Source organism: Ornithorhynchus anatinus, chromosome 5, assembly GCF_004115215.2.
Source record: "Ornithorhynchus anatinus isolate Pmale09 chromosome 5, mOrnAna1.pri.v4, whole genome shotgun sequence".
Lineage (NCBI taxonomy): Eukaryota > Metazoa > Chordata > Mammalia > Monotremata > Ornithorhynchidae > Ornithorhynchus > Ornithorhynchus anatinus.
The window spans coordinates 14459251-14484224 of record NC_041732.1 but is presented as its reverse complement, the minus strand read 5'-3'; the positions used below and the strand labels follow the sequence as shown (position 1 = coordinate 14484224).

The 24974-nt window shown below is 49.1% G+C and overlaps 1 protein-coding gene, 1 long non-coding RNA gene and 1 pseudogene across 2 annotated transcripts; all 3 read left to right on the top strand.

Annotated features, from left to right (window-relative positions):
- Positions 1-946: 946 nt before the first annotated feature.
- On the top strand, positions 947-3472 carry LOC100076407 (zona pellucida sperm-binding protein 3-like). Its single transcript, XM_029066145.1, has 6 exons — positions 947-1304; positions 2510-2628; positions 2741-2844; positions 2921-3098; positions 3185-3305; positions 3377-3472. Exons 1-6 carry the CDS (start codon positions 978-980, stop codon positions 3470-3472), a joined length of 945 nt encoding a protein of 314 aa, XP_028921978.1. The 5' UTR covers positions 947-977.
- Positions 3473-3565: 93 nt separating this feature from the next.
- LOC103170023 lies at positions 3566-4170 on the top strand. Its single transcript, XR_003759671.1, has 3 exons — positions 3566-3687; positions 3818-3943; positions 4026-4170. It is a non-coding gene; the product is annotated as an uncharacterized LOC103170023 (long non-coding RNA).
- Positions 4171-16461: 12291 nt separating this feature from the next.
- On the top strand, positions 16462-18013 carry LOC100093066 (annotated as a pseudogene).
- The last annotated feature ends 6961 nt before the right edge of the window (positions 18014-24974 follow it).

The window sequence follows — 24974 nt, the reverse complement described above, 5'->3', positions numbered from 1 at the left end:
CCCTTCTTTTTTCACCGCGAATGTGCGATTTCATGGATGCAGGGTGCAAGGAATTCTTTCTCAAAGGCACCCACAATTACCACAATTGCAGGCTCACAGTTGACAACCGAAGGAAAACTCTATGCCCAAGAGAAGCAGTGTGGCCTAGTGGATAGATCATGGGCCTGTGAATCAGAAGGACCTGGGTTCTAATCTCAGCTCTGCCACTTGTCCGTTGCGTGACCTTGGGCAAACTATTGTGTGTGTGTGCAAATACCAGCGTGGCTCAGTGAAAAGAGCCCAGGCTTGGGAGTCAGAGGTCATGGGTTCGAATTCTGGGTGTGCCGCTTGTCAGCTGTGTGACTGTGGGCAGGTCGCTTCACTTCTCTGTGCCCCAGTTCTCTCATCTGTAAAATGGGGATTATGACTGTGAGCCTCACGTGGGACAATCTGAGTACCCTGTGTCTACCCCAGTGCTTAGAACAGTGCTCTGCACATAGTAAACGCTTAACAAATACCAACATTATTATTATTATTATTAAATCACTTCACTTCCAAGGGCCTCAGTTCCCTCATCTGCAAAATGGGGATAAGGACTGTGACCCCCATGTGGGATAAGGGTTGTGTCCAGCCTGATTATCTTATAACTACCTCAGCGCTTAGCACAGTGTCTGGAACGGAGTAAACGCTGAACAAATGCCAGAGGGGATTAAAAAAAGGGGAAAAGAGTCAAGAGGCTGTGCTCCGACCTCCAGAAAAATGAGTGTTCGTCGTAATGGACGCTTTTGACCAGCAGGTGGTAATAGTGGGCGCTGGGCTTCCTCTTTCGGCTCTTGCCAACTGGAATGGGAAGCGTGGAATGCCAGGAAGCTGAGAGGGAACAGGTGTGATGGGTCAGGGATTTGGGGCGTGGGGGTGGTCGGTTGGGTGGGTATAAAGGGCCCCAGGGGAGAGGTCAGTCAGGATGGTTGGCCTGTGGCGGCGAGACAGACCACGACATGGGGCTCCAGGGTCGCCTGCAGGCCGTTCTCCTCTTCTGGGTGGTATGGGAGGGGTGCTTTGCTGACCCCCGAGGCTTCCCCGCAAGCCCCTTCCCCTGGGCTCAGAGGGATTTGAGGCAGACCCCACCCCCGGCCGTGGCTGTGCGCTGTGAGGAGGCTCTGCTGGCGGTGACCGTGCAGAGAGACCTCTTCGGGACCGGGCGGCTGGTCCGGGCTGAAGATGTGACGCTGGGCCTGGCTGCCTGTCCCCCTGTGGCCTCGGATCCCATGGACACCACTGTCAACTTTGAGATTGGGCTCCACGAGTGTGGGACTGAGCTGCAGGTGAGGCTGGGGGCTGGCTGGAGAGACAATGCCTCCTTCCTCCTGTTTATCTCCCTTAATGGGGAAAGGAGCTGAGGGCCTACCTGGATAAGGTTTGGGGTGGCTCAGTAGCCGTTGGTTGCTCTGGGCAGGAGAGAATCTGTAGACCCACTTGCTGAAAAGTGAATGATGGATTTGTTGGGTGAGGTCTTTTGACCTAAAAGTGATCCTAGAGTTGAACTAGTGTGATCAGTCCTGATCAAAAGGGCTGAACACTTGGCTAGAGTTTGATTCCAGAGGTGGAACGGCAACCAGGTATTCTGTTCCAAAGTTCTGGGCATTTGGCTGGGGTTCTGGGCATTTGGCTGGGTTTCTGGGAGAAGATCCTTCATGTGGGGCTTAATCCAACCATCCGACTGCTGTGGGAAATTACTTACATCTTATACAACAGGTAGCTTTACTGTTTTTATGGGAAGAGGAAAATCTCATCAGCTTTAGGGCAGCTGGGTTAAATTCATCTAAAAGCCTCTTGAAGACTTGCCTTATCTAACCGAGACCTGCTGAAGCTCTTAAGGAAGGGATCAAAAGGGCCCATTCACTACATGGCCACTTCCCCTCAGCTGGGCTCCAGACCTGAGTTTCCAATCAAGTCTAAAAGCCTGAAACAATAGTTCTTCTCCTTCCCATTCCCCTCTTCTCCCCTCCCTGCCCCCCTGCAAACACAGGACAAAACGAACTTGGCATCTACAGTTGTGTGAGCTGCCCTCTAACCCTAGCAAGCTCTCCTCCCCATCCCCAGGATGGAATGACCATGTCCAAGATAACTTTGTCCCTCCCACTCACCCTGCAGGCTCATGGGAACTGGTTGAATTCCCATCCTGGGTCTTGTCCACTACCATACTGGCCTGAGCAGTTAATACCAGTCAGCTTTAGTCTCTAAACTGGAAAGTTGAGGAGGGGGCAGCCAGGAGGAGAGGAGTCCTACTGAAAAAAAAGCCCTTAGGCGGTGTTGGAGTAAGGAGCAGAACCAGACAATGGCATATGTATTTAGTGCTTACTGTGTGCAGAGCTTCATGCTAAGCACTTAAAGTACAATACAGTAGTTGGTAGACATTCTCTGGCCACAACAAGCTTACAATGTAGAGGGGGAGAGCTTATATCACCAACTCCTAGCCGGAAGCCCACACCTGAGCGTGAGTCAAGACATTCTCCTTGCTCTCTTCCAGATGACGTCAGATTCGCTGATCTACAGAACTGTCCTCTACTACACCCCGAGCCCAGCCCGGAACCCCCTTATAATGAGGACAAACCCGGTGTCCATCCCCATCGAGTGCCGTTACCCCAGGTGAGTGACTGCCCCAAGCCCAGAGGGCCTGGCCCACCCTGCCCCCTGCTCTGGGATCCTGCTCAGCCCCTGCCTCTTTTTTTTTTTTTTCTCTTTTTCCCCCCCTCCCCAGGAAGGACAACGTGAGCAGCAGAGCCATCCAGCCCACCTGGATCCCCTTTCATTCCACGCTGTGGGTGGAGGAGAGGCTGGGCTTCTCCCTGCGCCTCATGGCCGGTACGTGGGTGGTCTGGGTGGAGGGAGGGAGAGGAGGTCAGAGGGCACATGCTGATCATTGAAGTGTGTATTCCAGATGACTGGAGCATGGAGAGGAGTTCCCTGTCCTTCCAGCTGGGTGAAACCCTCCACATCCAAGCTGATGTCCAGACTGGCCACCATGTGCCACTCAGGCTCTTTATTGACCACTGTGTGGCCACCCCAAGGCCAGTCAAGACTTCCACCCCTCAGTACAGGATCATTGACTTCAATGGGTTAAGAGCTGCAGGCCCCTGGAAGGGCAGGGAAGGAGTTGAGTAAACTGGAGCCAGCTGGCCTGGACCCTGGTCCCTGTTTCCAGGTGCCTGGTGGATGGGAGATGGGATGAGGTCTCCTCAGCATTCCTCTCCCCCAGACCCCAACAGGACACACTGCGCTTCACGGTTGACGTGTTCCGGTTTGCCGGAGAGCTGGGGAACCAGGTGAGTCTTCTTCCTCGGTCTAGGTCAGCCTTGGTGGGCCTAGCTGTTCAAATCACTCTCTGCCCTTCTAGATCTTCATCACCTGCCACCTGAAAGTGACCGCTGTGGACCAGACCCCTGATGCCCTGAACAAGGCCTGTTCCTATGACCGAGTAGCTGATGGGTGAGTGCCTTGGGTGACCCAGGGAGAGGAGGGGAGGTGAGAGCTGCACTTGGGGGGTGACTGACACCCCTTCCTCTGTTCCAGCTGGGTTTTCCAGTGGAGGACCAGCACCATCTGCAGCTGCTGTGAGATGGGGAACTTGCAAATCCTTCCACAGGCCAGGAGACTTGGCCCCTGAAGGCAGGAGGGTTAGGCACCAGAGGCATGTGGCTTCACCTGGTAAGAGCCTCAGTGTTGGTCCTCTTCCTCTTCTCACTGCCCTACCCCTTCCCCTTGTTTTGTTTTTTTTTTTTTTTTAAAAAAAAAAAAAAGCCTGCAGTTGCTCTGACTTGCCCCTAGCTCTATGCAGGCCTCTCCACAGAAAGGGAAACTGAGGCTGATGTGGTACTCGGACCACTGATCATCTCTGACGTGAGTACAAACGGGGGAGGCTCTCCAGGTCAGCCAAAGGAATCTGCCACAGAATCACCCCTAGGTAAGGGGCCAGCATCCTCCATAATGCTTCATCACCCCTCTCCCACCACATAGTTCTACACCATTCCTCCCTTTCCCATCAGTCATTCACCTGGGAGCTGATCCTGGTCCTGCTGTCAGTGGCTGGAGCTGCAGCCCTAATGCCTCATCATCTTCCTCCTCCTCAGAAAAACAAGCATGGCTCCCCATTGTGATTGGCCTTTCCTTCACAATAAAGAATAGAGCAGATCCTGCTCTGTTTGTGAGTTGCTGACCTTCGCTGGGTTGAGGACAGGCTGGACAGGAATGGGAACTAACTCCAAAGTAAGTTCTCTCTCTGGGAGTATCTGGCTTAGCTTCTAGCTGGACACCTCAGTGCTTGAGGGTGGGTGGAACTCCCTTTGCAAGGGGGAAACTGTCCTGGCTTCCCACTGGCAACCAGTTCCCTGGAGCCACAGGTGTTTTTGTTGCCACAGTTAACAATTGGGATTGGTTTAGATCCTTTTTCTCTACAGTATCCAAAACTGTGTCTAGCACTGTTCTAAACCTGGGATAAATTACAAATTCAACAGGGTGGACACAATCCTGGTCCCCAACATGAGCCTCACAGTCTATTCCACTAGGTAGTATCTCACCCACCACTTGAGTGGGAGCCAACTCTTCTATTGAAGACAATTCTTTGCTCCTTCCAACCTAGAAGTAAGGGCATCAGTTGTTGCCTAGTGGATAGAACACAGGCAAGGGAGTCGGAAGGACCTGTATTCAAACTCTGGCTCACTTCTGTATGACCTTGGGCAAGTCAATTTCTCTGGCAGCTACCTCAGCTGTAAAATGGGGAATGACTGAGGCTCATATGGGACAGGGACTGTGGCCATCCTCATCTTGTATCTACCCCAGTGTTTAATAGTGTCTGGCCCATAGTAAGGGCTTAAATACCATTATTATAGCAGAAAAGATATGGCCCTGACTTAAGTCACTGAAGCCACAGCAAACTACTCAACAGTACTAAAGATCTGGCTGAGTAAGGGTAAAAAATCTTTAACTTTATCCAGAGCTTCACAGCATTGACACAGTAGGTCACAGACATGTTGAGGCTTAGTGGTTATTAACATCAAATGGGATAAGTAACTTGGCAGAGCTGGGTCTACAGACCTCCGGGTTGGGGTGCCAACAGAAATATTGATAAACTCAGTCCCTGGCCTCCAATATATCTTCCTATCCCTCTTAATCCTTTTGACTTAGAGTTCAAGAGTTGAAAATCCTCTTTTTTTTTTGAAAAAAAAAAAGGCCAAATTCCCTAACTGGAAACAAATCAAAAGAGCTTCTGACTTGCTGATATCCACTTAGTACAGTTCTTGGCACATAGTACACACTTAAATCCACAACTATCAGGACTTCTGTTAGTGGTTTGGGGATTTTTTTGTTTTTGGCTGTTTCCCTCCCCCTTAGCTATCTCACTCAGGAGTGGGGGAAAAGCTTCAACCTTGATCTATTTGGTGTGGGAGAGCCAGAGTTTAACACAAAGAACCAGTTACCACACCAAACCATAACAAACATTCCATATTAACTAATGGACTCATACTCTCACTTTGTACTAATCACCTGTGTAGCAGTAAGGCCTCATGGAAAGAACCTAAGCCTGGGAGGCAGGATCTAGGTTCACTAAATGAATACTTCATTGCTTTGGGCACAAGGAAAATCAAGTACATCAGCTGGTAGATGGAATTCCTGACCACAAGGTGCTCCAAATACAAAGGGGAAAACACATTAAAATTAACACTATCAGGTGTGAGCACTCTAATCACCCCTGCCTTCTCAATTCATGCCTCCTTCAACTCTCCACCTTCCCAGCAGTATCTCTAGAATCTGCCTTCTCTCAAAAGCTACCCCTTCACCTGTGCATCTAACTCTATTCCTTTGCACCTTATTCAACCCCCCCCCCCCCCCCCCCCCTCCCCCCCCCCCCCCCCCCCCCCCCCCCCCCCCCCCCCCCCCCCCCCCCCCCCCCCCCCCCCCCCCCCCCCCCCCCCCCCCCCGCCATCCCTTTCCTCCTTAACTGCCATCTTCAACTCTCTGCTTTCCAATGGCTTCCTCATTGTTTTCAAACATCCCCATGTCTTCCCCTATCCTAAAAAGACCCTCCCTTGACCCCACCCCCCACCCCCAACGCTCCCTCCAGGTATCCCATCTCTCTCCTACCAATCTTCTCAAATCAAGTGAGTCATCTACACCTGCTGTTTCAGACTTCTCTCCTTGACCCCATCCTATCTGGCTTCCATCCCCTTCACTCCACAGAAACCACCCTTTCAAAGATCACCAATCTTCTTCCCAAATCCAACACCCTCTACTTCATCCTAATCCTCCTTGACCTCTCAGCTTACTTCAACACAGTGGACCCCTACCCCTTCTCCTGGAAACTTCATCCAACCTTGTCTTCACTGACTCTGTCCTCCTGGTTCTCCTTTAGTTTCTCTGGTCATTCTCAGTCTCCTTCATGGGCTCCTCCTCTGCCTCCCATCCCCTAACTGAGGGTATCCTTCTATTCTCCATCTACATAGCAGCATAGAGGAGATCAAGGTACAGAGTAGGCTGGCATTAGGAGCAGAGTATGCATGGTGGGTTATAGATAAGCAACATGAGGCAGATAGTGGGTTTAAGGGCATGCAATCTCTTAATTATAGTATGTGTTGAGTCCTTATATGTCAAGCACTGTTCTAAGCATTAGGGTAGACATGTTAAGTTGGATACAGTCCCTGTCCCATGTAGGGCTCATTTTTCAGCCAACAATGAGTGCTATGACAGATGGACAGGCAACCATTGAAGGCTCCTGGGGAGGAGGAAGACATGGACTAAACTTCTGTTGGGTATTTAACTATTAATGCCTTACTATACCAGACACTGTACCCAGCACTGGAGTACATAGATTGTCAGGCTGGACACCGTCCATCTATAACTGTAGAAATTGGATGGGGTCCAAAAGACCAGAGGTCTATAGGACGGGAACAGGATAGATTTGTGAGGAGAGAATGCAAGTCAGAAAGGAGTTTCAGAATTAATGAGGTTAGACTGTACAAGATGAGATCAAGCATGTGACCAAGCTGGTCGGGTGAAGTGGGGGGAGTGCTGAGTGAGGAGAATGGAGTAGGGAAAGGTGATTCCCCTCCGGACTATGAGCTTCGTTGCAGGCATTGGATTGTCACTGCTTACTTTGGATTATTCTTTCCCAAGGGCTTAGTATAGTGCTTTGCATCCAGTAAGCACTTAGTAAATAAGACTGAACATCCACTTGACCTCTGCCAGCTACACTTTCTCCATCCTTACTGACAACCATGCCCACTGTCTTCACCAGTTTTCAGACACTTACCTTCCTTCTCAAGCCCTTTTGCCCTCTACTAACTACCATGTACTTTACTGGAACTGAAAGCAAAGGGTGTGGTTTCCCTAAAATCTCCCCTGCTCCTCTCAGTCCCTCCCTCCCTCTGCCCCTTCTTCAATTCTCCCATCTTTCCCAGAAAGATCTCAAGAAGTCTCCCACCTCCTCTTAATCCACCCCATTCCTTCCCACCTTAGCAATATGCTTGTCCCTTCTGGCTGCTATCTTCAACTGTATATCCTCTAATGTCTCTCTTCCCACTACTTTCAAACATGCTCTTGTCTCTCATCCTAAAAAAGTTCCTTGACCCCATGACTCACTCCAGTTATGACCCACCTACTCCCTCTTATCCTTCTCAAAATCCTTGAGTGAGTTTTCTACAACTGATGTCTCTACTCCCTCTCTTCCAATTCTCTCCTTGACCCCTTCACTCCAAAGAAAAGCACCCTCTCAAGGGTCACCAATGATCTCCCTTATCAAATCCAGCACTCTATTCCATCCTCAACCTTTCGACATTCGACCACCCCCTTCTCCTGGGAACTTGAGCCAACCTTAGCTTCACCATCTAATACGTCTACCAACTCTGTTAAATGGTACTTTCCCAAACAGTACCACGCTCTGCACACAGAAGCACTTCATTTGATTGATTTACTGACCCTGTCCTGGTTCTCCTCCTATCTCTCTGACCACTCATTCTGGGTCTTTTGTGGGCTCCTCTGCCTCCACACCCTAACTGTGAGAGCCTTCAAGGCTCACTTCTGGGTCCCCTTCTATTCTGCATGTACACCCCACTCCCTTAAATTCATTCACTCCCATGGCTTCAACTAGCACCTCTGTGCAGGTTATTCCCACATCTCCATCTCCAGCTCTGGTTTCTTTCCCTTCACTTGCAGTCTTGTATATGCTCCTGACTTCAGGACCACTACTTGGATGCCCCACTGCCACCTCAAGTTAAACATGTCCCAAAACAGAAACTCATCTTTCCACCAAAAACCCGGTCCTTTCCCTGACTTTCCTGTCACTGTAGATACGCTTCTCTGCCTCATAAAACCCATACCTTGGCATTATCCTCAACTCCTCTGTCTCATTCAATCTGTCATCAAATCCTCTCAGTTCTACCTTCATAACACTGGTAAAATCCACTCTTTCTTCTCTATCCAAACTGCTACCATATTAATCCAAGCACTTCTCCTGCCTTGAACATGGCATCAGTCTCTTTGCTGATCTCCACGCCTTCTGTCTCCCCACTTCTCTGCTGCCTGAATCAGTTTTTCTACAGAACCATCAGTCCAGTGGTTGCCCATCCACCTCCACATCAAACTCTCTAACCAGAGGCTTTTAAGCAATCACCTTGCCCCCTCCTAACTTACTTCCCTGACTTATAACCCAGCCTGCACATTTTGTTCCTCTAATGCCACTGTACCTTTATCTCCTCACTGGCCCTTAATCCAAATCCTGCCGCTGGCCTGAAACTCCTTTTATATCTGATGGACCTTCGCTCTCCCCACCTTCAAAGCTCTATTAAAAACACCTCCAAAAGGCCTTCCCCAATGAAACCCTTGCTTTCTCTTCTCCCACTCTTTTCTGAATTACCCTTGCAGTATGACTTCCATCCTCTGTTTGGCCCTTAAACACTTAAATACACATCTACTATTTATATAAATATATCTATCCCCAGCCCCCGCCAGACTGTAAGCCTACTGTGGGCAGGAAACATGTCTACCAACTTTGTAACATACTTGCCCAAGTGCTTAGTACAGTGCTGTACACACAGTAAGCAAATAGGATTGCAGTCCCCAGAGAGCACTGTAAGGGAAGTGGAGGATGAAATGGTTTCAAAGATCAGGCAGGTGGTAAATAATAGCAATAAGTAATGGGAGAGGGTGACAGAGTCAGGGGCTGTGGGCTCCAAAGGAAGAGAAAATGGGATGGAAAGGAAGGGGTTGTACAAAAGTAGCTGGGGGAGGTGGGGAACAAGGACACCCACTCTTCTCCCCCTTCCCCACTGATTCTCAGAGCAGGAGATGAGCATGTATCCCCTATCACTGTGGGGGAAAGCAGAAAGGAAGCCAGGGTCAACTGGAGAAAGCCAGGTTTCAATAATGGCAAGAAGGAGCAATGTGACTCGATCAGGAATAGAACCAGGATGAAGGGAAGCTGTCTCATGACGTAGTGGGGTTCCCAGGCCTTACTTAGCTAAGGAAGAGTCGGGGGGTGGCACGGATAGAAGGTTTGGATGGGAGTGAGCTGCTCTAATCCCTGCTCTGCCACGTGTCAGCTGTGTGGACTTGGGCACGTCGCTTTACTTCTCTGTGCCTCAGTTACTTCATCTGTAAAATGGGGATTGAGACTGTGAGCCCCACATGGGACAGGCAGTGTGTCCAACTCGATTTGCTTATATCCACCCTAGCGTTTAGTACAGTTCTTGGCACATAGTAAGCACTTAATACATATCACAATTATTATTTTTAATTATTAATCTCAGCTCTGACATCTGCTGTGACCTTGGTTAGTGTCATGAACCTCATCTGTAAAATGTGGATAAAATGCTGGTCTTCTCCTTTAGACTGAGACAAGGGCTGTCCAACCTGCTTATGATGTAACAACCTCAATGCTTATTATAGCACTTAACAAATATCACTGTCAGCTGACCCTCATGAACCATTGACCAAAGCTTTTAAAGGGGTGGGATCTTCCTTCATCTCTTCCCCCCCCACACACACACTCCACCTTTGGCTTTTTAATCTCCTCCCTATCCCCTTCCCTCCAAACCCCCAGAAATTCTTCAGAGCTCCATTTTACCTAATACATTCATTTAGCTGTTTCTTTTCTCAGTAATGAGACCCTGATAGGCCAACTTAATTTGCACTTGCCAAGGCCTCTCCCCTTTCGAACAGCCTGGATAGAGTCATCAAGGCCAGAGAACTTCAGAGGATGAATTCAGGTGGTAGTGTGCAACTAAGATAAAGTACCTGATTTTAGCCTTTTAAGGGGAGTAATATAAAGGCTAACAGAGCAGGAGTGTCTACACTATAGCCACTAAACTTTAGGGCAGGAACCTGACTCATACAGGGCTTGATCTTATTGGTGCATAGCTAAAATACCCACAGAAACTTCTCAGTAAACCTTTTTCAGCCCTGTAGACTCCACCTGTGTGCCTTGGGAATGGAAAGGGGACTTTTGATAAACGGTCAGAGCAGTTGTGCCCTCATAACTAGGCAACCCACATAGCCCTTAAAAAAATAATCGTGGTTTTAAGCAGTATGTATTAAGCATACTACTAAAGGTTGAGGCAGGTACATAATAATCAGGTTGGACTGAAACTGGGACCCCCATTGTGGGAGAAGGATTATTATTAATAAAGATAATCCTATTGAGTGCTTACTGTATGCAAAGCATTGTACTAAGCGCTTGGGAGAGGACTAAAGGAGAGGGAGAACTTATATCCCCATTTTACAGATGAGAAAACAAACCCAGAAAAATGAAGTGACTTGCCCAAGATCATCCAATGGGCCAATGGCAGAGTAGGAATTAGAACCCAGGACCTCTGACTCATCCAAGTTCTTTCATTCATTCAATAGTATTTATTGAGCGCTTACTATGTGCAGAGCACTGTACTAAGCGCTTGGAATGAACAAGTCGGCAACAGATAGAGACGGTCCCTGCCATTTGATGGGCTTACGGTCTAATTGGGGGAGAAGGACAGACAAGAACAATGGCAATAAATAGAGTCGAGGGGAAGAACATCTCGTAAAAACAATGGCAACTAAATAGAATCGAGGCGATGTACATTTCATTAACAAAATAAATTGGGTAATGAAAATATATACAGTTGAGCGGACGAGTACGGTGCTGAGGGGATGGGAAGGGAGAGGGGGAGGAGCAGAGGGAAAGGGGGGAAAAGAGAGTTTAGTTGCGGAGAGGTGAAGGGGGGTGGTAGAGGGAGTAGAGGGAGAAGAGGAGCTCGGTCTGGGAAGGCCTCTTGGAGGAGGTGAGTTTTAAGTAGGGTTTTGAAGAGGGGAAAAGAATCAGTTTGGCGGAGGTGAGGAGGGAGGGCATTCCGAGACCGCGGAGGGAGGCGTGGCCCGGGGGTCGACGGCGGGATAGGCGAGACCGAGGGACGGTGAGGAGGTGGGCGGCGGAGGAGCGGAGCGTGCGGGGTGGGCGGTAGAAAGAGAGAAGGGAGGAGAGGTAGGAAGGGGCAAGGTGATGTAGAGCCTCGAAGCCTAGAGTGAGGAGTTTTTGTTTGGAGCGGAGGTCGATAGGCAACCCCTGGAGTTGTTTAAGAAGGGAAGTGACACGCCCAGATCGTTTCTGCAGGAAGATGAGCCAAGCAGCGGAGTGAAGAATAGACCGGAGCGGGACGAGAGAGGAGGAAGGGAGATCAGAGAGAAGGCTGACACGGTAGTCTAGCCGGGATATAACGAGAGCCCGTAGCTGTAAGGTAGCCGTCTGGGTGAAGAGGAAAGGGCGGATCTTGGCGATATTGTAAAGGTGAAACCGGCAGGTCTTGGTAACGGATAGGATGTGTGGGGTGAACGAGAGAGGCGAGTCAAGGATGACACCGAGATCGCGGGCCTGAGAGACAGGAAGGATGGTCGTGCCATCCATGGTGATAGGGAAGTCTGGGAGAGGACCGGGTTTGGGAGGGAAGATGAGGAGCTCAGTCTTGCACTAGCACCTTCCACTAGCACTTTCCACTAGCACCTGCTGCTTCTGCTACCCAGCCACTGTACTCAGATCCCCTCGCTGCTCTTTAGGCCAAAGTGGAGCCATCCCTGACAGTCACACACACTCTCTCTCTCTCTCTCTCTCTCTCTCTCCCACAGCAAACTTGCCTTCATGGACAGTGTTCACGGACACCATCTAAGCAGGTTCATTCTTTAAATGTTACTGGGGTGTTCCCCTCATCCTCTGACCAGCTGTGAGATGCAGCATGGCCTAGTGGATAGACCCTAGGAGTTGGAAGGATCTGGGTTCTAATCCTGGCTCTACCACTTTTCTCTGCTGCGTGGCCTCGAGCAAGTCGCTTCACCTCTCATTTACCTCATCTGCAAAATGGGGATTAAGACTCTGAGCCCCCATGTGGGACACGGACAGTGTCCAGCTGGATAAGTTCACATCTACACCGGCGCTTGGTACAGGGCCTGGCAAATAGTAAGCGTTTAACAAACATCTTAAATGAGTGAGCTGCTGCTTCTGCAGTGGCGGACACGAGATTACTTGGTGTGAGAACGTGTGAAGATGTGCAAAGCTGTTGTGCTCACCAAAGGAGCAGAGAGGAAACTCCTGCCTCCAGCATCTGGCTTTGGAAGCGCTGCCTTGAGGAACTGCCATGTAATGTCCACTTAAAAAAATTCTGCAAAGACCATGTGGTTATCAGAGGCTCTAATAACCTCATGAGCCAGCTCAAGGCATCTGCTAGTAGGGCTTTGCTTTTTGTTTGGTAGGGATTCATTAGGTTAGGGCACAGACTGGAGGAAGTTCATCTTCCATAAAATGTTCATTACAGGGCCACCTGCCTGGCCTGAGTTGGCTGCCCAGGACTGCCCCCCAGCCCTGGGCAGTTCTTCTGCTAGCTGTGAGGATCCTGGGCTTTGCCCTGGCACTAGGACTGGGGCATATTTTTGTTTTTTTGATGGCATTTGTTAAGCAATTAATATGGGCCAGGCTTGGTACGATGTGCTGGAGTAAATACGAAATCAACAAATTGAACCCAGTCTGTCTCCTACATGGGGCTCACAGTCTTAATCCCCTTTCTACTGTTGAGGTAACTAAGGCACAGAGGAGCAGAATGGCCTAGTGGATAGAGCACAGGCCTGGAAGTTCAGAAAGGACCTGGGGTACTTAATCCTAGCTTCCCCCATTTATCTGCTGTGTGAACTCAGGCAAGTCACTTAACTTCTCTGTACCTGAGTCACCTAGTATGTAAAATGGGGATTAAGACTGTGAGTCCCTTGTGGGACAAAGTCTGTGTCCAACTTGAATTAACTTGAATCCACCCCCAGCACTCAGTACGATGCCTGGCACATAGGAAGTGCTTAACAAATACCATACCAAAAAAACCCCCAGGAGTTCTGTTCCAACAGTGCCATTGCTAGACTCTTCTCCACTTTATCACAGGGTCAAGTTCAATTAGATAATCAAGGCCCAGCTCTCTTTGGCCCCTAAACCAACCTCTTCTAGGACGTTCAACCCTCCCAAAGCACACACAGCTCTGTGTAATCCCAAATCATCCACAGTTGGAACACTCCCTTTCTCCATACAGCAAGCGAGTCAGGAAAATCCTCATGAAGTAAGTATAGTGCTCAGCATGCAGAAAGCACTCAATAAATACAATTAAATGAACGAAGGTGGGGAGAGACTGGAGGTTTATGAAGACTCTGGTCCTGTCTCATCCTCCCTCATCTGTAATAAGAGCTGAGGTCCAGTTCTAAGACTACTTCAGAACTGACGGGGGCCAGGTTGGTCAGAGCAGAGGGTGCCCTATCTGATCCGTTCCCCCACCACCATATGGTTAAAGGAGGGGTGCATAGTGGACCTGTCCAGTTTATTGACTCTATACAGTCAAGCTGGACGCGTCATCCATCAACAATCATAGTATTTGTTGAATGTTTATTGTAGTGCAGAGCACTGTACTATGCACCTGGGGAGAGTACAATATAATTCCAGCTCCACTACTTGTCAGCTGTGTGACTTGGACAAGGGGAGGATACAAGCTAATAAGGTGCGGGCACAGTCCCTGTCTCACATGAGACTCACATGAACCTCGGCTTCACTTGTCACCATCTTGTATCTCTCTGGTCGCTTATTCTGTCTCTTTCTCGAGCTCCTCCTCTGCCTTCTGCCCCACTATGGGGGTCCTCAAGTTCAATTCTCAGTCCCCTTTATTCTCCATCTTCACCCACTCACTTGGAGAACTCATTTGCTCCCAATCAGCTCTCATCTACCACCTCTGTGCGGATGATTCTCAACTCTACATCTGTTTTCCCTGATCTTTCTCCCTCTCTGCAGTTTCCCATTTCCTCCTGCCTTCAAGATTTGGATGTTCCACCAACATCTGAAGTCTGTAAACTCACTGTGGGCAGGGAATGTGTCTGCTTATTGTATTGTTACTCTCCAAAGCAGTTAGTACAGTGCTCTGCACAAAGTAAGTGCTCAATAAACATGATCGATGATTGAATGAACCCTCAAATTTATCAGGTCTAAAAGAGAACTCTTTATTTCTCCACCCAAACCCTGTCATCTCCCTGTCTTCCCCATCACTGTAGACAGCACCACCATCCTTCCTGTTTCACAAGTCTAAACTTTAACGTTATCCTTGACTTCTCTCTCTTATTCAACCCACATATTCAATCTATCAGTAAATCCTGTCAGTTGAACCTTCACAGCATTGCTAAAAATCCTTCCTTTCTCTTCATCCAAACTGCTACCATGTTTAATCCAATCACTTATTCATATCCTTCCTTGATAACTGTATCCGCCTCTTGCTGACCTTCCTGACTCCGGGTCTCTCCCCACTCCAATCCAAGCTTAACTCTGCTGCCTGGATCACTTTTCTACAGAAATGTTCAGTCCCGTGTTTCCCCACCTCCTCAAGAATCTCCAGTAGCATCCATTCCACCTCGGCATCAGACGGAGACTCCTTACCATGGGCTTTCAAGTGCTCAATCACTTAGCTCCTCTCTTACCTCACCATGCTACTCTCCTCCTACAACCCAGCCTGCTCACTTAGCTCCTCTGATGCCAATCCTGCTCACTGTACCACAGTCTCGTTTATCTCGTCACAACTTCTCACCCATGTCATGCGCTCTGGCCTGAAATGCCCTCCCTTTTCCTATCCGACAAACTATTACTCTTCCCACCTTCAAAGATTTATTCATGGCACATCTTCTCCATGAGGCCTTCTCTGATTAAGCCCACATTTCCTCTTTTCCCACTCCCTTCTGCATCACCTGACTTGCTTTTCTCCACCACCCCCTGAGCTCCTCAGTACTTATGAACCTACCAGTAATTTATTTATTCAATGCCTGTCTCCTCCTCTAGACTGTAAGCTCATTGTGGGAAGGGAATGTATCTGTTATATTCTTGTGTCGTACTCTCCCAAGGCTTAGTACAGTGCTCTTTACAGATTAAGCGTTCAATAAACAAGACGATTGACTGGTTGGATGTAGCAGGAGACGAGAACAGACAGTAAGAGAGACAGCTGTTGGAGAATCTTAATGCAAGATAAAAATTGGAGCCTTGTGGATATTTTAGAAAGGAAGTGATGGGCTGCCGATGGGCATTTTAAATCGCTGATGCTTTATAAGAATAGACTGAAGGAAGAGAAGCTTCAAGTGGGAAGACAAGCAAGGAGGAGAGAGACAGGCCAGAATGCTGGTTGTCTGGGACCAGGGGATGCGGTGGATCTCTGCAATTCTATAGAGGAAGAAACCTGCCAGCATTTAAAACCTACCAAATGTGGGAGGTAAAAATACCGAGAGGAGTCAAAGACGACACCAAGGTTGTGGGTTCTGTGACAGGGAGGATGGTGGTGGTGTTGACAGTGATGGGAAAATTAGGAGGAGGAGAAGTTTTAAGGCGGGAAGGTGAGAAGTTCAGTTTTTGACATTTTGAGTTTAAAGTGCTTGGTGAGTTATCCAGGTTGAGAGGTTCTAGAAGCAGAAGATTAGGAGACTGGAGAGCAGGTGAGGGCCACCAAAGATGTAAATTTGGAAATCATCTGCACTGAGGGTCCACATGAGTTGTCAGTTGGTCAGCTACAGGAGTGATGGGGCAGTTAGACTGGTGTGGGGGGGAGGGAGGGCAACCCAACTACACTTGGATGCCAGAGAAGCTGGAGGGTCAGAGTGTGTATCCGGCAGCACTGGAAGCAGCACTGCTTTAGTGGAGAGAACACGGGCCTGGGATCAGAAGGACCTGGGTTCTTAATCCTGGCTCCACCACTTGTCTGCTGTGTGACCTTGGTCAAGTCACTTCACTTCCCTCTAGGCCTCAGTAACCTCATCTCTCACATGGGACCTCATCTTCATGTGGGACAGGGGCATGGGCTGTGTCCAAATTGATTAGCTTGTATCTACCCAGGCTTAGTAAAGTGTCTGGCACATAGTAAAGGCTTAACAAAAACCATTAAAAAAAAAGATTGTTGAATGGGGACAGGCAGCATGCCAATTATGAGAGGCGAGGAGGTAGGTAAAAAAAATCAGGGAGTGCCTGCCTCATCAAGAGTTGTGGCCTTTGGTCACTCTCATTGCATTTCGAAGTCTGTGGCCTCTGGCAGGCCCATATATATCAAGGGAAGCAGCCCCACATGTCCAGTAGAGGAATCGGGCATCTCTACCTCTCGCTACGCTCCAGCCCTACGGATCCAAAATGACGAGAAAGAAAACAATGCCAACCGTCTTCAACAAGCAGCTCAGGAATTAGCAAGGCTGGGTTTACCGGGAGCGAAGGTCCGGAGGCTATGTTCCCCTCCACAGTCGACTACCTGGAGGCAGACGAAAGACCGCCCGGAAGTAGACGGGGCTCTGGCCGTGGGCAAGACTGGACCCCAACAACCCAATCGGCACGGCATCATCACCAACTAGGAAGACATGGAGAAATCTCGGGGTCGCACTTTCGACAGTGAGCTGCACACGGACCCGGCGAAGCATCCCGTCTTGCTCACGGAGAGTCCCCTAAACCCAAAGGCCACAAGGAGAAGATGGCGAGATCATGTTCAAGACCTTCAAGACCTCAGCTCTCTACATAGGCATTTCATCCGTCCCGTCCTCCTACTGCCTAAAGCCGGCTGATGATGGGTATGGTGCTGGGCTCCGGGGAGGGAGTCACCCACAACAATGCCATCTTGGAGGGCTAAGTCCTGTCCCGAGGCATCCTGCGAGAAACTTTGGCTGGTGGACGAGCTCTCTGAATACCTCCTGAAGCTCCTGATCAAGCAAGGCTACAGCTTTGCCACCTGGCAGAGAAGGAGGTGGTGCGAGACATCAAGGAGAAGTTGTGCTACGTTGCCCTGGGTTTCCAGCAGGAGCTGGTCACCGCAGGTTCTTCCAACATCCTTAAGAAGGAATACGAACTGCCCGATGGCCAGAAGGTCGCCCTCAAAGAGGAGAGGTTCTGCTGCCCGGAATCGCTCTTCCAGCCGTCCCTCCTGAAGATGCAGTCCGCTGGGATTCACGAGCTTGTGCACTGCTCCACTGACAAGTGATATCTGAACATCTGGAAAGATCTCTATGCTGACATCGTGCTGTTGGGTGGCACCACCTTAATAATGTTGGTATTTGTTAAGCGCTTACTATGTGCCGAGCACTGTTCTAAGCGCTGGGGTAGACATAGGGGAATCAGGTTGTCCCATGTGGGGCTCACAGTCTTAATCCCCATTTTACAGATGAGGGAACTGAGGTACAGAGAAGTTAAGTGACTTGCCCACAGTCACACAGCCTACAAGTGGCAGAGCTGGGATTCGAACTCATGAGCCCTGACTCCAAAGCCCATGCTCTTTCCACTGAGCCACGCTGCTCCCTGGCATTGCTGAACAACTGTGGGAAGAGGACTCAGCGCTGGCCCCCAGCACCGTGAAGAGCAAAATCATGACCCAACCTAACCGCGGCTACGGTGCCTGGGTCGGAGGTTCCATCCTGGCCCCTCTCTCCACTTTCCAAGACGTGGATCAGCAAGAAGGATCATGAGGAGTTTGGGCCTTCGATCGTCCACTGAAAATCTTCTGCGTAGGCAGCTATTGGAGACCAAGGCATTTGGATCAAGTAGTATAATTTTCTTGACATTCTAGGCTTCCTTCTCTCTCCTGCTCTCCGAATTTCACCACATTCTCCACTTGAGATGTCATCTGATCTGTAGCTTCCCACAGCTACCACAAGCTGTCTCTCCTATACCTCGGGCCCAGATCCGCTTTTGTACATGTGAGGTGCGGCTGACTGGATTTCCCACCTCCAAACTGAGTCCACCCTCCCTAGGGGAATTACTTCACCTCACTGGGCTGAATGCCAAAATTATATAAACCTCTCCAGCTTAAATAGAAATGGATGGTAAAAAGACTAGGGAAATAAACATCTCTATTTTGAAGCAAACAGGTCGGACATCAGTTGTCATGAGTATTACTGTGAATATTGGGACATGTCAGGGACAATCAATCAGTCAATCAATTGCATTTATTAAGTGCTTACTCTATGCAGAGCACTGTACTAAGCACTTGGGAGACTAATATAACAGGGGTGGTAGACACATTCCCTGCCCACAACGACCCTCAAGTCTAAAGAGCACTTGGTGTCATTCGACTGGGAGGCGGGGGAGGGGGTGGGCCCACGATAACATCCACTGAGTCCAGGTCTTTCTTGCATGGGATGGGCAGTATTGGGGCCCTCCTGCCTAGAAAACCCCAAATCTCTGTTGCCACCATCCCTTGTCCTTTGTCTCCCCAAAGACGAGGGGATCATTCGGGGACTGGGTATTACCCACTCACTTCCGAGGAAAACTGGAAGCCACAGGAAGCCTGGGGGAAGACTCCTTCCCCAACCCCCAGAGTCCTCAGCACCCTGGGAGTCCCCGTGCCCAAACCCCAGACAGACAGTGAGATCAGAGCACTGAACTTTTTTGGAAATCTTCAAATCTCTGAATCTTCTTCTCCAGCTGCCTGGGCAGCTCTGCTGCCAATGCACAGACTGTGAGCCCATAGTTGGGTAGGGATTATCTCTATCTGTTGCCGAATTGTACTTTACTAGTGTTTAGTACAGTGCTCTGCACATAGTAAGCGCTCAATAAATACGATGAATGAATGATGGTTCTTCCCCAGTCAAGCTGGGAGCCTTCCTGCTCTGGGATCTGACCCTTCTGGACCTCAACAAGAAGAACCTTTCTCCTACAACCTGGCCCTCCAGGGTCACATCCCGAATCTCGTGTGTCCTTACTGCCCAGGACCACATCCCAAAAAAATGAAATCATCAGGGCTGAACTCCCCAAAACTGCCCCCTCCCCCACCACCCACTCTCTCACCCTCCCCAACTGTCTCAAGAGGAGATCTCCCACCTCCTTATGAAATCTGCAGCCGGTGCTTCTGGACCCATCCCTTCACACCTTATCCATTCATCTTTTTCTACAGCATTTGTTAAGTGCTTACTATATAATTATTATTATTATTGTATTTGTTAAGCATTTTCTATGTGCCAAGCACTTTTCTAAGCACTGGGGTAGATGCAAGGTAATCAGGTTGTCCCATGTGGGACTCACAGCCTTAATCCCCACTTTTACAGGTGAGGAAATTGAGGCTGTGAGAAGTTAAGTGGCTTGCCCGAGGTCACACAGTGGGCAAGTGAGGGAGCCAGGATTAGAACTCACATCCTCTGACTCCCAAGCCTGTGCTCTTTCCACTAAGCCACGCTGCTTCTCTATGTGCCAGGCACTATACTAAACGTTGGGGTAGATACAAGATACAGGTTGGACACAGTCCTACAAGGAGCGCACATTCTTAATCCCCATTTTTAAGACTGTATCCGACCATCTGGTACATACCTTGGGGTTTAGTACAGTGCTGGGCACTTAGTAAGCGCTTAAATACCACAATTATTATTCCATCCGCTCCCTGCCCGCTCCTTTCCCACTACACCCCAGTCCACGTACATTCGCGCCTCACAAACCGACCCACTGAATGTGCTCTGCTCTCTCCTCTCACTGTTGACCTCTTACTCATTCCTGCCCTACCTGGAACTCCCTCCCCTCTCATATCAATCAATCAGTGGCATTTATTGAGTGCTTCTGTACGGCAAATTGCTGAACTAAGAGCTCAGGAGAGTACAATACAACCGAGTCGGTAGATACATTCCCTGCCCACGAGAAACTTACAGTCTAGAGAGGGAGACAGACAAAAGAAATTACAGATATGTACACGGGTGCTGTGGAGCTGAGGGTGGGGTGACTATCAAGCGCTTAATGGCTACAGAGTTAACGCAGGGGTGATACAGAAGGGAGAGAAAATAAGGGAAATAAGTGCTCGGTAAGGGATGGCTTCTTCAAAAAGATGTGATTTTAAGAAGTCTTTGAAGGTTGAGAGAGTGGTGGTCTGCTGTACATTGAATGGGGAGGGAGTTCCAGGTCAGAGGCAGGATGTGGACAAGGGGTCGGCAGTGAGAGAGATGAGATCGAGGTGCAGTGAGTAGGTCGATGTTAGATTAGCAAAGTGTGCAGGCTGGGTTGTAATAGGAGAACAGCAAGGTGAGGAAGGAGGGGGAAAAATGATGGAGTGCTTTAAAGCCGACGGTAAGGGCCTTCTGTCAGATGCAGAGGTGGATGGGCAACCACTGGAGGTTCTTAAGGAGTATGGGGAGAAGTGGACTGAATTTATTTTTAGAAAAAAATGATCAGGGCAGCGGAGTGACGTGTAGACTGGAGGGAGGAGAGACAGGAGGCAAGGGAGGTCAGCGAGGAGGCTGATGGAATAGTCAAGGCAGGAAATGATAAGGGCTTGGATCGGGGCGGTAGCAGTTTGGATGGAGAGGAAGAGGTAGATTGTAGAGGTTTGTGAAGGCAGAACCGACAGGATTTGGTGACAGATTGAGGCGACATATCCGACAGGCCACCACTCTCCCATCCTCAAAACCCTACTAAAATCCACTGTGGGCAGGGAATGTCTCTTTATTGTTATATTGCACTCTCCCAAGTGCTTAGTACAGTGCTTTGCACACAGTAAGCACTCAATAAATTCGATTTAATGAATGAATGAATAAAATCCCACCTCCAGGACTAATGACTAATCTCTCATCTCCCTCCCCTATTTACCTCCTTACCGTGTCACTACACACAAGAATCCTTATCCCTTAAGCTCTTCAGTATTCATGGTTCTGTGAAGGAAATGTGCCTTTATGGTTTGGGGGAATTCCTTGAAGATAATAACCTGGGTCCCTCCAGGGCCAAGTTTCAACCCTTCTGACCCAAAATGGCCAACAGGGTTTCTTGCCCAATCTTTCCTTGATATTTTCTGCTTCCAGGTGAAGGCACCTGATAAATTAAACAATCTTAATCCAATTAACCTTCCCTCAGGAAAGGGATCTTTAGGGGGGGAGTTTCCCCTTTAGACTGTAAGCTTGTTGTGGGCTAGGAACATCTGCTCTTCATACAGTAAACAATGAATATGATTTTATGAACTCTTGTGTATTGTAATCTCCCCAGTACTTAGTACAGTGCTTGGCACATAGTAAGCTCTCAATAAATGTCATTGATTGATCGATTCCAGCAACTTCTGTTCTTTTCCTCCCCCTTTCCTCTGAATGTGAGGCTAGTCTGTGTGACCGCCACACCATCTCCAACATCCTCAAGGCACTAAGCTCTTCATGGGAAGGAACTGTGTCTTCCAATTTCATTGCAGTGGACTCTCCCAAGTGCTTAGTAGAGTTCTCTGCTCATAGTAAGGGGGGTTCTAATCCCAGCTCTGCCGTTTGTCTGCTGTGTGACCTTGGGTAAATCACTTCACTTCTCTGTGTCTCAGTTACCTCAGCTGTAAAATGACAGTTGAGAATGTGAACCCTATGTGCTACAGGAACTGTGTTCAACCTGATTGACTTGTAAAAAAAAAAAAAAAAAGTTGGTATTTGTTAAGCGCTTACTATGTGCCGAGCACTGTTCTAAGCGCTGGGGTAGACATAAGGGAATCAGGTTGTCCCATGTGGGGCTCACAGTCTTCATCCCCATTTTACAGATGAAGGAACTGAGGCACAGAGAAGTTAAGTGACTTGCCCACAGTCACACAGCCGACTAGTGGCAGAGCTGGGATTCGAACTCATGAGCCCTGACTCCAAAGCCCATGCTCTTTCCACTGAGCCATGCTGCTTCTTGTATCTGCCCCAGCACATAGTACAGTGCCTGGCACATAGTAAGTGCTTAACAAATGCCATTAAAAAAAACCCATTTATCGCATACCACCTCGATCTTTACCTTCCCCCTCTAGACTGTGAACTCATTGTGGGCAGGGAACGTGTCTGTTATATTGTTGCACTGTAATCTCGCAAGTGCTTAGTCCAGTGTTCTGTACACAGTAAGTCTCAGGAAATAGGATTGATTGATATTCAGAAATACGGGCTTTCAGCCCTGAGTTTCCATCTATTGTGAATTAATTTAGCCCCGACTTTATTATGGAAACAGCCTAGTCAAGCCTTCAGGCAGGAATGATCTGCATTCTACATGCTCCTCCCTGACTTTGCCTAGACCTGGAATTCCCTTAAGGGCAGGTGGGGTCCAGGAATGACGCATACTCTAGAGGGCAAAGTTTTGGGGGTGGAAAACACGGATCCCCACTGACTAGTCGAAAAAAGCTGTGGCCTCTCCGACATGAAGGGCAGAGAGCAGCTCAGTTGGGAAGAGGGTTGGCACTGTACCTCCATCTCGTCTACCTCACCACCAACCTCTTTCCCAATCCGCCTCTGGCCTGGGGAACTTTCCCTCTTCAAATCCGACACTCTCGCTACCTTCAAAGCTTTACTGAAAGCACATCTCCTCCAAGAGGTCTTCCCTGAGGAAGCCCTCACTTCCTCTTCTCCCACCCCCTTCTGTGTCACCCTGATTTGCTCCCTATCTTCTCCCCTCCCTCAACCCCACAGTCCTTAGGTACATACCCGTAACTTTATTTATTTATATCAATGTCTGTCTCCCCCTCTGGACTATGAGATCATTGTGGGCACGAAACATGTCTACCAACTCTGTTGTATTATAGTCTCCCAAGCTCTTAGTACAGTGCTTTGCACACAGTAAGGGCTCAATAAATAAGATTCAATGAATGAATATGATTGATTGGCAGAAGCCGCATGTCTGTCAATCAATCAGTGGTATTTACTGAGCACTAACTCTGTGTGGATCACTTTCTGAGTGCTCCGGAGAGTACTATAGAGGAAGCAGACACAATCTTATGGACAAGGGTTCCCCCGTTTAGAATGTAAGCTCCTTGTAGGCAGGGAATATATCTACCCACTGTTATACTGTACTCTCCCAAGTGTTTAGTACAGTTCTCCACACACAGGATGTGCTCAATAAATTAGATTCATTCTGGGCACCCCAGGGCAGTTCCCCATCTCCCACCCACCACCTCAGGACAAATCCCCACCTCCCCTCTGTGGAAGGAAGACAATCAGGGGCCCCAGGGCAGCCTTGACCAGCCAGCTAAGCGGTCCAGGCAGGCACGGTAACTATGGAATCTCCCTCCCTCCCCATCAGAAGTCAACTTGCTTTTACTTTTAGTGGTGATGAGCTCATCCTCCCTGGTTCTCTACTTTTTTTTTTTCCCCATCTCAAAAGAGTCCTCCTCAGTTTTTAATTTGGGAACCCCTTATGGGCCAGGGATTGAGTCAAATTTCTTCCCAGCCCTCAGAGTTCTGTGTCTAACAAATACTAATAGTGATATCTATCTGTGCTATTTCCTAGGCACTTACTTTGTGCAGAGCACTGTTCTAAGTGCTGAGGTAGCAGCAACATAAGCAGATTGGACATGACCTGCCCCACCCAGGGCTCCCAATCTAAGAGTAAAGGAAGGCATCGAAGTCCCCTTGAGACTGTAAGCTCCTTGTGGCCAGGGAATGAGACTCATTGTTCTCTTCCAAGTGCTCAGTATGGTGCTCTGCACCTAGTAAGCACTCAAATACGATTGATTGATTTTACAGCTAAGGAAACTGAAGCACAGAGAAGTGGAGTAACTTGTCCAAGGTTACCCAGTGGGCAAGTGGTGGACCTGGGATTAGAATCCCGGTCTCCTGGTTCCCGGGCCTCACTCTTTCCATGTTATGTCTGATCAGTTCGTCACGCTTTCCTCCGGTTTGAAACCCAGTCTGTGAGGGGAAGAGAGGATGGAGTGGAGGTGTAGCTCCCCCTGCTAGTCAGCTTCCCCCCTCTAGACTGTAAGCTCGTTGTGGACAGGGAATGTGTCTGCCAACTCTGCAGTACCGTACTCTCCCAAGCCGTTAGTACAGTGCTCTGTGCATAGTATGTGCTCAATAAATAGCAGCATTGACGATGATAGTACAGTGCCCGAGCGATGACAAGGAACAGGCCAGAGAGCTCCCTCTTCTGTCTTCAAGCAAGAGTTTGGCCTTAATCGAGGCAGGCGTTCCCCAAGACGCCTCCAAAACCTAGTTGTCTTGGGAATGGCTGTGTCACAGGGAACCTTTTCCCATGCATTTGAAAGCACCATTAGGTTCCATTTCAGAACCAGGCCCGGGCTCAACAAGCAAAATGTCACCAGAGCCCTTTTCCCCACCTGTTCCCAGCGGTCTTCCTACCTCGGGCTCCACCGAACTCACTTCCTCTCCTGTCCTGTTTCCTCCCACTCTTCTCAGTCTTATAAACTTTGTTATCCCCTCATCCCCACTTCTTCCCTATCTCCCCACCCTGTAGTGCTTTAACATGTTTGTTTTTTAATTTTGTTCTGAGCCACGGCGGTCGCTGCCATCGTGGCTAGTTCTGGCTCCCAGCTCCAGCTGGCAAGGGAAAGAGAAACAGCAGGGGGAGGGCAGCCGTCTTTGCCCACATCCTGCCCCGGGCCGCCCGTGGCTCCGTCCCCACGGCTGGGTCCGGGAAGGCCAAGAGGGGCTGTTGGCCGGCCTGAGGGGCGGCACCACCTAAGCCGTTAATGCAGCGAGAGAAGACATGTCAGGGAACTGGAACACACCGGGATGAATGAGAGGGT

Coding starts and splice junctions, on each gene's coding strand:
- LOC100076407 (XM_029066145.1), top strand. CDS start 978: ATGGGGCTCCAGGGTCGCCTGCAGGCCGTTCTCCTCTTCTGGGTGGTA. Junction 2,629..2,740: donor ATCGAGTGCCGTTACCCCAG/GTGAGTGACTGC, acceptor CCCCCTCCCCAG/GAAGGACAACGTGAGCAGCA. Junction 3,306..3,376: donor CCGGAGAGCTGGGGAACCAG/GTGAGTCTTCTT, acceptor CTGCCCTTCTAG/ATCTTCATCACCTGCCACCT.